Raw genomic sequence first — 13,225 nt, 5'->3', positions numbered from 1 at the left:
GGGGCTTGACAATGTACGAAAGGAATGTACTTACTGATTATGTCCACCGAGATTATCTATATAGACATCTACATGTTTTCCTTTGTTTTCTTCGAGGATTCACCTGCTTTTTCTATGCCCGAGTGTATATTTGTGGTCTTTTGGCTACTGATATTTTCATTTCTACATTTTTTATTATTTATTTTTTTTTGTGTCGCTTCACCTGCACGGAGGACGATGCTATAAAAGCGCATCGAAGCCTCGTAAATTTTGCCTTGATAAAGATCGGTCTCCGATCGAAACGTTGACAAATAAACTGTCTTTTGAGAAGCGTGTATCCTTTTCTTATTTCTCTTACGGCAACAAATGACAGCCTCTTCACAATCTACGTATAGATATATATACCTTCGCACAGACACACATATATAGAAGGCAGGGGCCCCTCTTCTGGCAAAAGTGGGCCCCCCAGCTTTAATGCCGACTGGGGCGACGCAGGTATGTAATAAATAATAACTTAAAACTTGAACGTTCAAGGGCTTAAGGGGTAATGACAGTGCCAGTGCAAGTTGTCGAAGCGAGAAACAATCCCACGTAAAGCTTACAGTCAATGCCAATTTAGCCGCGTACACCTCCTTGGCGTGAACGTAACGGCAACGCATGCAATGGCCCCCGCACTTAAACGCCACGTGTGCTACACGCTTTTATTTCGTTGAAACAAGGCGTCAAATAAAGCCTTGGCGTTTTCCTCAAACAGAATGACAAGCACGGCGACTAGAAACGGAAATGCGGTATTTACGGCAACACGGGAGTCGAAATTCGCAAAGGCGATCTCGCACCACTTCGCCATACCTCGCTTTGAGTCACAGTTGCCATAGTTATAGCAGACAGTGAAGAAAGCTGGCGGCGAGAGTTTCGCAAAAAAATTACAAACGACCTTATTAAATGTGACTAATGTCCCTGTTTTGTTCTGTGAAACCGTAAAATAACTATTCCTTTATTTTAAATGTTATGTTAAATCTGGCATTCTTTGTTTTAATATCATAATACGTACGCTGAACTGCGTGCCTTCACAATTTATTTTATCTAGCTTTGCTTTCTTTATTTCACTATCAGTGCAGTATTGCAAAATATGGTTTATACGAGTGAAAATTATTGCCATTGTTTAGGAACTACTTCGTTTGTAGCGCGGAGGCGCGCAAAATATGAGCGATGCGGCCTCGTGGGCGGAGCTTATATTTATTCTTAGGCTGTCACCGACTATAGTGACGCGTCCAGGAGGCAGGGAGAATAGGCCGGTTGAAGCAAACGCCAGTAGACGCCACTGGTGGCGTTGCTGCGCTTTTTTCTAGTCGCGGAGCCAGTTCGCGCCGGTTTGGGCCGGTTCAGACGCGCTTTGCAGCTGCTTGCCTCGTGCGCGTCCCCTGCGACGCTACGTTCAACGTCGTAGTTCTTGTGAAAAAAAAAAAAATGGTGGATGACTTTTTTTTTCTCCGGACGCTTACATGTGGGATGCTTCCATGTAGTACGTCTCATTGCACGCCGTAAAATGGGGTAAGGAAACGCCGGAATAATCTTGTTTAGCTGCGTTTCTGTAACCGAGAATAAATCACGAAAAGTTTGCCACCATCAATATGCGTCCGTCGAGGCCGTTATTTCATCGTACGCCTTCTGGCATAGCAACGCAGCGTATACGTTGCTGAGCACTTTTGTGTAGTTTGCGATGAGCATGATGAGCATGCGATTTAAATGTTGTGCTAGGTATTGCGCAATGGAAGCAAAACATGCAGAGTTACTCATATGATGGGTTTGTATAAATGGATGATAAGAAAATGCGAATAGATACTGCTGTAGGCGATGTCCCGAACTGCAATGAATCCGCCGGTCTGCGGCATTTACGCTAGCAGACGACTAGAAAAAGGCGCAGCGGCGGCGCCTGGTGGCGTCTACACAAACGGGCACGCGCGCTCCTTCTCAGACGCGTCACTAGGAAATTATTCTAGTACACTATAGCATCGGCAGACGACCCCGAAGCACCACCATTACCGGACGCCAGCATTGTTATCGGAGACACGCTGCGCCCGTGCCTCGGTCGGTCGTGAGAACGTGCCGACGATGCAGTTCTCAGCTGACGAGGCAACACTCGAACGGCTGCCACTCTCAACGGCAACCGGCGATGGTCAAAAGCACAGAAATATTCACGTTTTCGGCACTGCGCATGGCGAAGAAAACGGAACCACGCAACTACGAGCAGACGAGCTGTCGGTGAGACCGGAAGTGCTAATATTAATGATTGTTCGGTGTTTTTAACGCGATAACAGAATATAAACATACATATTATCTACTTATTGAACTCAAAATAACAACGAAAGTAATAATGAGGGTGTTATCGTGATTATAACATCAGCCAATGGTGGAACTGCCGACAATCGCGTCATATTTTGCGGACTAATACATCATTTGTCGAGAGAAGAGGGAGCGATTTTCAGCTGACTTTGAGAATTTATTGTAAATTCCGGGTCGTGCGCATCGCTGTAATATTTGGCTCGCGTGTTCTCGGGAGCCTCGACTACCGATCGGCAGCGCTTTTTGAGCATGCTCGAAAAGTGTTGCAGGGCCCCTTTAATTCTCACAGGGCGAGCGGGGAACGCGGTCGACAGGCGGGCGAGAGGGGGGCAGCGTAGGAGGGGAGAGAGAAGGGGAGGGGACGCGCATGCGCTCGAGCTCATCGCGGCGTTGCGCAGGAGAGAATTTCGGCATGTCTAGCCCGCGTTTCAGAGGAAGAGTGGAAACGGGGAGGGGAGAGGGGTATGGGAGAGGGGAAGTGGGGAGGGAAAGTGGAGAGGGGAAGCGGAGAGGGAAAGTGGAGAGGGGAAGCGGAGAGGGAATGTGGAGAGGGAAAGTGGAGAGGATGAGTGGAGAGCAGGTGTGTGGAGAGGGTATGCGCATGCGCAGTAAGGGTGGCCACGCCGCACACCACCGGATTGAGCTCGGCCTTAAGATACTTCGCATCTGAAAAGTCATAGTTTCGCCGCGAGGGCGAAGCAATGAATGCGCAAGCAAGAACTTGGGATGTCACACGAAAAACGAGAAGCAGCTCGATACTTGCAGCGCGCCGCTGAACTCGTACAAGGAAGGACGCCCGAAAAGAACGCACATGCATGCGCAGGGCAAGCGTGAACTAACAACTGTCACAGTTGTTACGTCTTTGTACCTGAGCAACGCGCTGCAAGTGTAGACAATGCAGAATCAGGCGCTCTTCGATATTTATTTTAAACTGCGGCGCGTGGAGTGACCCCCTGCGTCTCCTACCACACGGGGGCGTCTGATGCAAGGTGTGCCCGGTGTTCATGTTTTTTTTTTTCCTTCCACATCACGAGTGGGTACAGAAAAAGGCCACTTTGTCGTGCGCGTCTCAAGGGCAGTTTTCAAATAGAAAGAATATAAGGAGCGTTGGAGGGGATACAGTGCAAGAGAAGACGAGGACAAGAAAGGCGACGCAGACGGCGCATCACGCATGTCCTCGTCCTCGTCTTCTCTTGCGCGGACCGGCAGCGCTTGGCCTGCGGCACGCATGTTTTCCAAGGGTCACTGCTCATCGCCTGCGTGCCGCAGAGGCGGCGACGACGAAACTTTGGAACATCTAATTTGCGCCTGCCCTGCCCTGGCCGCTGAACGACGCTTGATGGCGCGCCGCTATCGCCTGCTCGGTCTCCCTGCGACAACGGTGGAGGACTTTCTGTTTCCCGCACGGTCAAAGCTACAAGCCCTGCGAGCCTTCCTCGAGTTTGCGGCTTCTGCGGACCTCGCCACCTTATAGACGAGCCCTTTGGCTTCGTGCTCTCGCCTTCGTTGGCAAGACACTCCTGCCACGCTAATCACTCCTTCTATCTTCCTTTCTTCTATCATCTTTACTTCCCCTTCCCCATTCCTAAGGGCGCTGAGCCGTGCCCCCACGACGGGAGGCAGAAAATAGCGCCCCTTTTCATTTCTTTCACGAACCACTCTCTCTCTCTCTTGCGCTGTATCCCCTCCGATGTCTAACCAACACGCCCAAGCTTCGATACTAAGGAGCGTTGCCTCTGCAAGTGTAGACAATGGAGAATCAGACGCTCTTAGATATTTCTTTTAGGGGCGAAGCTCCTTTGGGTGTGGGTCTGTCCCTCCTCTGTAGTATGTAGTAGTAGTAGTAGGTAGCCACCTCTAGTTCTTGGAGTGTTCACTAGATGGCGCTGTCGTAGCCACCTCTAGTTGTCAGAAAGATCCCTAGATGGCGCGGAGGCGCTCGCTGCGTTGCAGATGCGTGCTCTAGTTTCCCCCCCCCCCCTCTCTCGCCTCGCGACGCCGACGCTCCGCGCTCGCTGCTTTGCAGATGCGTGCTCGGAGCGGTAAATGTATATTAATAGCTCGCCGTTATTTCGCCGGCGCATGCATGGGGCACGACTGAGTTGGCTAATGCAGCGGGCTGGGGGAGCGAGGGGTCGATGGTTCGAATCCCCGGTCGGGTGCTTCAGAATTTTTTTCTTCTGCTTTATTTTTCTTTGCGCTTTTTTATATATATACGTCTATATACATATCCGGGACATGACGGCGACGGTAAAAATCCGCCGAGAGTGTCCATATAGTTGCTATTGCAATAAAAAGTTCACAATATGCACTCCCCCCTCCTCAATAACATACACAAGCGTCCATCGTACGGTCTGCTAGAGGCGGTCATATATAAGTTAGTGGACCTCAAGAAGCCCCGCAGCACCTTTCAAACGTAGCATCGCGAATCGCAGAGGAACGAGGCCAAAAGTCCCATGATATCCGTTATGTAAAAGGCCTGACAACAAGTTTTCTAAAGCAGCTCAATTTTACGGCTCTGATCTGGTCTTACTTACGTGAAAACATTGTACAGTCGTCAGCAAGTTCAACTCGAACGCTCCGCAGCGTGACTGGACTGGTTTGACTGATGCCAGCCGCGAAACCCTGGGCGCTGTTGCCGAGATAATACATCGGTGTGCTTGGATAGTGTCGGCATGCATTAGTAACATCTCGGCAACAGAACCGAAAGCTACGCGGCGCTGGCGTCAATCAAACCTTTTCAGGACACGCTGCGGAATGTTCGAGTTAAGCTTGCTGGCGACTGTACATTGTTCCATGAGCAAATCTGCTGCTTTTTATGAAATCCAATATCTTCCTGACAGAACTGGCTGACAGTGCCAATTGTGACATAGGAATCAAAACAAGACATAATTTCAAGGGAAGATGGAGTCTTGAAGTGATGACAAGTCGCTAAACGGAGAATGTCGCTGTAGCCAACATTGCGACAAGAGTATTTCTCGTGTTTTTTGTTGTTGTTGTTTTTCTTACAAGTTACGTGACGGCGCAGGCCGCGTAACTTGTAATGGGGGTCGTTAGTAGAGGCCGGATTTTTAGGCACTAAAAAAGCGCGTTTTAGGCGCCAAAAATAGGCAGGCAACACACCGTTTTAGGCCTCCAAAATCGTAAATATAGGCACAATAAATTTTTACATAAATTCAAATAATTTCAAACAAGACTTGCCCGACCTGCATATACGACAGGAAAGCCAGGAATGTTGTTTATGATGGCACAAAGGCGCCAATGGTTCAACATAGCCATGCAATTGTCCCTTGTCCTGCACGGTTCGCAGAACATGGTCTCTCCTTTTATTGTCTAGCATGGTGAGTCAAGTGCCCACCGCGGAATCAATACACTCCTGGGTCTCTTTCTTTTCGGTGTCTGAGAAGGGCAGCACAGGAGCAGATACCCAGACCGCTAAAAGACCAGAAGGGAGGGATGCCTTGTAATAGCCGGGGCTAATCGGGTAGGGTCAATTTCTCTCCTACTGGTGAACACCCCGAAGGGCCCCTCATCATGTTTGAGCATTTCAAGCTGAGAATTGTAATGCGTGCACTGTGCGCTCACGATCTCGTCTGCCAATGTTTACAACGCAACGCGCCGCCGAAAGATGTGAAATTTCAAACTGAACGCCGTTGCCCTTTTTCTCGTAGGGGCGCGCCCCAAGATGGAAGGGCTGACGTACAACAACCAGTAGTCCTGCGTAGTTATCTGTGCTCTTACGTCGCTCACCTGTGTAGACATTGAAGCTCTGAGTCTCTGACGTCGCTAACAATAGCACATGGCGCTGCGAGAAGTATTCGAGACGACCAGGGGCGTAGCCAGAAATTTTTTTCGGGAGGGGTTCAGCCATACTTTATGTATGTTCGTGCGTGCGTCTGTATGTATGCGTGAATATATACGCAAGCAAAACTAAAAAATTTTGGGGGGGGTTTGAACCCCCCAACCCCCCCCCCCCCACCTTGGCTACGCCCCTGGAGACGACATGTGTAATTTGTTTAATCTGTTGGTTGAATGGATGACCGAAAGCTGAGAGAAATAATAAAACACAGAAACGGAATTTGCGCGCCTTTTAATAGCGATGCTGTTAAGGCTAGCTGTAATCTGTGCGGCCTACCAGAAAACGAATATGTGCCAGGGCTTACCAGAAAACTATCATCATCGTAAACGGGTATGTGCCGCAGCAATTGGGTAAATCCTACTACTCACCACTGGTGAACTAAAGATGAAGAAGGCAACATTTAGCCCAACAAATGGCTGAGAAGCGATGGCGGCGAGCCGAAGACCCTGAGTACGTACAACGAGAGAATACTAGGGAACGGGAAAGGCAACGGCGGCTGCGAGAAGACCTCGAAGTGATGGAAGGCCTACGTCAACGAAGACGTGCCCGTTGATATATGAGAGGTGCGAACGCTTGGTTTCAGCGCGAGGTTCTGTCTCGGGAGTTTGGACATCCGTGTCGTGCCTGTGACTGTCCTGTTTAACTCGAACCTCTCTACGCTGAGTATGAATGTAGAAACAACCCTCATCACCTAGCTAAGGCCTATAAACAACCTAGAAGCAACCAGATGAGTCTTCATAATCGTCCCGTTTCGCTGTTTCGAGCTTTGCGCGGCTTAGTGCAAGCGTCACCAATTTTTTTTTCTTTTTTACTTTTAATCGCAGCGAGATGCCAGACTAATCTGCCTCAATTTCGCATGCGTTCGTGTTCTCGCCATTCCCGCGTCGTGCCGATGCCAGCACCGACAACGCTTGGCGCCTTTTTGGTGCATCGTCCCTTACAGCAGTTCTAGCTGTGCGACGCGGTCTATCGCAGTAACGATACATGATCCGAGCCAGCCTCTCCAAACGTGCGCGCACAGAGGGGTCCATCCCACAGAAACGAGCGCCGAAACGACACAACAGCGATCGCGTTCACGAGCTGGCCCTGGCACGTCATGCGCACGTCATCTTGCGTGTGCATGACGTGTTGATGCGTCTGCGTCATGTGATCCTACGTCTCTGATACTGAAGAGGGCAGGGAAGGAACTTGGCTTGCGAAGGCTACACGGGGCTAGTGGCAAGAATCTTAAGATCGCCTTCTCGCATTACGGTTTCCCGACTCATTATGAACCAATTTGAAACATTCTCGTGGTAAAACGCTCTTCATTGGGCACGCAACAACTCCCAGTGTCTCACTGCAATTTCTTATGTGACCTCATGAGCGGCCTTTTCAGAAGTAAATTACAAAGAAAACAGAAGCCGTGTGTGCATCACATTTCTTATTTATTTTGATCGAAGCCCTCCTTTCCTCTGACGGTCCGCGGTTTCGCATTCGTTCTCCACCTTCCCGCGGCTACACAGAAGGACCTCCTGTTCCGTGCCCACCACCACACCCGGGTCTTCAAGGCTGTTCTAGACTTCCTTGCGGACACTGGACTGGACAAATGACTGTACAAACCACACGCCGCGTCCTCGGCAATGGACGCCACTCTCCTCTTCTTCTTCTTTCCGATTCCCATCTTTATTTCCCTCTACGCAATGCCCTGCAGACGCTGAGACGGGCTTCCATTCAGGTTCACTGCTGCTAGCGGTTGTTTTTCCGGTAGTTCGTTGAACAAGAGGGCTAAGTTGAACCCCATAGAGCTTTAAGAGGTCAATTTTGCCCGGTAACACGAATAACGGTTTCAAACTGCACTCGAAAGCGAAATTTGGGGTTAAATAGTGCTCATATTGGCGCCGTTTTTGAAAATAGGCATTTATAACACTTATAGTCATTTAGGCACGAACCCCAAAAATAGGCATTTATAGGCACTATAAAAACACTATAAGAGCCCTTCTTAACCTCTAATTCATGCTCATATATCGAAGTGGCACGATAGGAATGCAAGGAACAAAATAGGCATTTGCCTAAAATCCGGTCTCTAGTCATTAGACAGTTTGTACATGTTATCCTGAGGGGGCATTTCGATTGTTATGAGATGCAGCTGCCATAAATAGCTGCCCGGACAAAAACAAGCCCTCTCATCGAAACGTTCGCAGCAGCTACACTCACTGCACAACGAGTTCTCATAACTTGCGGCATAGAATAAACTCTTAAGCACTTGTTCAGTTACCTGTCAGAGAAAGACTCAGGGGTACGCCGCGGGCACCGTGGCGAGTGATCGGACGAATACAACGTGACTTAGACGAAGACAGATGACACAGAGAGACATTGACGAGCGCCAACGTTAGACACCGACGAGCGCTTGTGTATATTTGTCTGTGTATATTTGTCAGTCAAGCTGCATTCGTCCGAGTATGTACCAACTCGCCAAAGTCAAGGTATTGATGAGTGAGCTTTAACTCACCGAGCCACAGTTTCCGCGCCACCCTTGGCGGAAAGATGAGGTGCAGAAGGTCGACGTTCTTCTGTCGCTCCTCCTCGACAGCCAGGTTAGCTTCCTGGATGGAGGCGCGTATCTTGTCCATGCGCCGCTTGAGGCCGTCCTGAGCGCGACTCTGCTCCTCCACGAGGAGAATGTCGCGCGTGGCGTCATGAACCGGCACGTCCGAAATGTAGAGGCCGCGGCGCAGCATGGCCGACAGGCCGCCGTCCACCACGGGCGAGCCCAGGAACAGCAGTGCGCGGGACTCCGGACAGTGGACCATCTGGCCCTTGATCTCCATGCCCTGAGAGCGAGTGGGAGCCCCTCGGTCAGACAAGGACGTCGTGTGATAAAGGAACGTTCAGGGAAGGTAGGTAGGTCGGTCGCTCACTGACACGCACGCAGGCACGCACCCACCCACCCACCCACCCACACACACACACACACACACACACACACACACACACACACACACACACACACACACACACACACACACACACAACATACACACACACACACACACACACACACACACACACACACACACACACACGTTGAGAGCTAGGATTTGCCAAGGCAGCGCGTATCTGGCTAATTTATTTGTTCTTATCATGTTCCACATACTTTAACAATATAATAATAATAATAATAATAATAATAATAATAATAATAATAATAATAATAATAATAGAAGAAGAAGAAAAACAGGAGCATATTATTGTTATTGATATGCACACACAGATACACAAGGCACACAGGAAAGAGGGAGAGAGCAGGCTCACAGCATCCACCTAGAGGGGCACAACGCCTGCCTACTCTTTCGGGAGGAAGCAAGAGATAGAGGAAAGGAAGATAGGAGGAGAGAAAGAGGAAAGAGGATTGAAGACTAAAGAAGGAAAATTACGTACATTTGGACAAAAGTAAGTAAAAAACACAAAAAATTCTATAAACGGATGGCCAGATCCGTTTGGTTGATTAAAATTAAGGAGAGCTCGATGGACCTGGTCGCGTCGAGAAGCACGAAGAGATAATGAAGTGCTATGGACTTTCAATCAGCCTGAATGATTTCATACATTTACGCTTATTTCAGATGCGCGTTCATTGATAAGCTAACCGATCTTTTTCGAAAACGCATTTTTCCAACAAGACCTCTAGGTATAGGAGCAGGAAACCACTGCAGCACATAAGAGGTAACCTTAGCGCTACCACTGCCTACCAGCATTTCCAAGAGTAGTGCACGCGAACAGAAGAGTGAATCATGGCGTATTAAGGAATTTAACAAGTGCTTCTAAAGGTCAAGACATCTGTGGCAATTTCGGGGGCCGGCATAGCCGTTCCACAGACATCAGGGCTTGTATTTACCGAAATTTTGTTACGGTATAAAGTTGCTGATCGGAGGAAATGCCGTCCTCTCCTGACGTCGAACATATTATAAGTGAAAGTAGCTGGCTATTGGAAAACCGTACTTCTAAAAGAAAAAAAACTATGAATAGAGCATCGGAACCAATATTTACAAAAAAACGTTTTTTCCAGAGTTTTCCGCCAGCATCAAATCTTAGCTATGTGTATGCATTCTTCGCGAAGGCAGCCAATGACTGAGAAATATCTCACAGGAAAATTTTCCTGAATTAGACCAAGGACGAAGTCTGCTTAAGTCACCAACAAGGACGGAGCGTGAATACACTCGCTCACCTTGTACCTTTCGTGTTTGATGGCGTCATCGCGCACCTGCAGCAGGAATGGCAGGTTAATGTTTGCCACGACGTGGTCGAAGCGCATCTCTATCCGGGGCTCGACGAACGTGAACAGCGCCGGCAGCGTGCTGGCCCGGCCGCGGCCGCCGAATATACGCGCCAGCCCCATGCCGAGCTGCGTAAGCTTCAGCTGCCGGTCGCACATGAAGTGGAAAGGGAACGCGCGGCAGAAGGTCGCCACCGACACGGCCAGGTCCTCCGGGTTTGCGCTGGCCACGGGCGCAGCCGCCACGCCACCGGCCGGCGCGGACAGCGTCAGCGCCGGGCTCCCCTCCGGCTGAAGTACGAGCGTAGCCTGCTGCCCCTTGGAGCCGGCGACGCTGACGCGCACGCTGAGCTGGAACAGCTGCGAGGCGAGCCGGCGCAGCGTGCCCGCCAGCAGCCTGAGCAGCGGCTCGCCTCTGGACGCGCACTGGAGCACGAGGCGGCCGTGTTCCTCGCGCACTCCGCTGAGGCGGCCGCCCCGCAGGGGCAGGTGTGCGCGCTCGAGGACCACGTGCAGCGACTCGAGGTTGACGAGGAAGTCGGCCAGCGAGCCTCCCAGGAAGCGCAGCGCGTTGCCGTGCCAGTCCAGGGTGGAGGAAGCGTGCGCCTCGCCGGCGCTCTCCAGGACGGCGTCCAGGGCCAGGCCTGAGAAGGAGCACGTCAATGAGTTATAGTGACTTGAACTTGAAAGACGTGGTACGAGGTTTCTGCACGTTTGTAACCTTGCGCCATGTCTTTGCAAGCAGCTATGCACCAAACTGGCCCAAAACATAGCGTATTGTTAAGCTATAGGGACCTTGCACCACCAAGATTGAGTTGCGGTGCTTTTCTCCATCCCGCCGGCGTCGTCGACTCCGGTCACTAGTGAAGCGATGGAAATAAGCAGACTTTCCACATACCGGTGCCATGCCCTCCACGGATCGTTTAATTGTTACATGCCAAGCTTTATCATGCTCAGGTTTAGCAATGTTCACGCTTCTAATTTCGAATGTAGGTGCGCACACGTCCATGTGCGCATGTCCACTCGAAAAGCTACAGGATTATGCACTCTTCTCCTCTGCTAAGCGATCTCAGGCGGCACGATAAATGTGCATCGCGTCCCTTCATATTTTTGTGTGTGCGTGCGTTTTTTCTTCGTGTTTTTAACCCTTTCTTTTTTTCTTTCCTTGCCTTACTGTGCCCCCTTACTCCTTCCCCAGTGCAGGGTTAATCTTCTCTTTCTCGCTCTTTCCTTCCAGTACCTTTTAGGTTATGTGTCCATACGGTACAGCCAACTGTGGAAAGCTTCAGCGAAAGGTGCCTGTATCACTCTTGGAAATTAAAAAAAAAAAGTTCAGCGTATCTTGCACTGGAGGCGCAACGCTAAAGATACAGCGGAGCTGATTGGCACCTAAGTAGTCCTGGTTGTTGCTGTTTTGCTAAGCTTGCAAATTTTGTCTTTCCTTCTTCCTCTCTTTCTTTATTTTCTCTCTTCTCTCCGTGTTCTGTGTATGTCTTTTTTGTCTCTGTCTATTTCTATTTCTTTCTTCTCTCGCTCTCTCTATCTATTTCTTTTTTTTTCTTTGTCTTTCCATGTTTCTGTGTTTTTTCCCTCTTTCTTCCCTCTCTCGATCTCTCTCCCCATTTCTCGCTCCTTATTTCTTTCTCTCTGTTTCTCTCTGTCTTATTATGCTATGATTTACTCCCTCTCCCCTCCTCCTTTCCCTCCTATCACCCTCACATCCCTTTTCCACACTCTTGCTATACTATACTATACAAGGCTATGTTATGCTCTGCTAGCGTGCCTGGATGGCCGAGTGGTCAAGACGCTCGGCTTCGGATCGTGGGTACACGGGTTCAAATCCCGCCTCGCGAAGAAATATTTTTCCCCTATAACTTATCTCTTTCTCTATCTTAAGTTCTCTTTCTCTCTTTCTTTCTCTCTCTCTGTACTCGTTGTCTGGCCCATCAGAGTTATTGGAGAAATCGGCACACGTGTTCTGGGAGCGAAGCAGGAGATGAGGAAGGCGACGACGATGGAGAAGAGGACGAAGAGAGCCCGTTCCGGTTCATGCGCACGTGTTCTGGAAGCGACGTCATCGCTCGGCGAGGTTTTTCTAGTCCGCGGATTATACCTTCATCATCATCATCATCAGCCTGTCTACGCCCACTGCAGGGCAAAGACCTCTCCCATGTTCCGCCAATCAAACCGGTCCTGTGCTTTCTGCTGCCACGTTATACCTACAAACTTCTTAATCTCATCTACCCACCTAATTTTCTGTCTACCCCTCACGCGTTTGCCATCTCTTGAAATCCAGTCAGTTACCCTTAATGACCACCGGTTATCCTGCTGACGTGCTACGTGCCCGGCCCATATCCATTTCTTCTTGATTTCAACTATGATATCCTTAACCCCCGTTTGTTCCCTGACCCACTCTGCTCTCTTCCTGTCTCTTAAGGTTACACCCATCATTTTCATTTCCATCGCTCGCTGCATCGTCCTCAATTTAAGTTGAACCCTCTTTGTAAGTCTCCAGGTTTCTGCTCCGTAGGTAAGTACCGGTAAGATGCAGCTGTTATATACCTTCCGCTTGAGGGATAGTGGTAGACTACCATTCATGATTTGATAATGCTTGCCGAATGAGCCTTATCCCATCCTTATTCTTCTAGTTATTTCACTCTCATGGTTCGGCTCCGCGGTTACTACCTGTCCTAAGTAGACGTACTCCTTTACAACTTCCAGTGTGTCGCCCCGTATCGCAAAGCGCTGTTCTCTGCCAAGATTGTTCCACATTACTTTAGTTTTCTGCATATTAA

General features: G+C 49.6%; 1 protein-coding gene across 2 annotated transcripts in view; it reads right to left on the bottom strand.

Moving 5' to 3' along the window:
• Nucleotides 1-13,225, bottom strand: part of LOC119382966 (head-specific guanylate cyclase) — a 231,646-nt gene that overhangs the window by 55,546 nt on the left and 162,875 nt on the right. For both annotated transcript variants that reach the window (XM_037650905.2, XM_037650906.2), the window contains exons 5-6: nt 10,383-11,074; nt 8,670-8,991 (exon numbers count right to left, since the gene is read on the bottom strand). In XM_037650905.2, coding sequence (XP_037506833.1) covers nt 8,670-8,991; nt 10,383-11,074 — 1,014 coding nt within the window. The remainder of the gene's footprint in view (nt 1-8,669; nt 8,992-10,382; nt 11,075-13,225) is intronic.

Source organism: Rhipicephalus sanguineus, chromosome 2 (assembly GCF_013339695.2).
Source record: "Rhipicephalus sanguineus isolate Rsan-2018 chromosome 2, BIME_Rsan_1.4, whole genome shotgun sequence".
NCBI lineage: Eukaryota > Metazoa > Arthropoda > Arachnida > Ixodida > Ixodidae > Rhipicephalus > Rhipicephalus sanguineus.
This window is presented reverse-complemented; position numbering and strand designations above follow the sequence as displayed.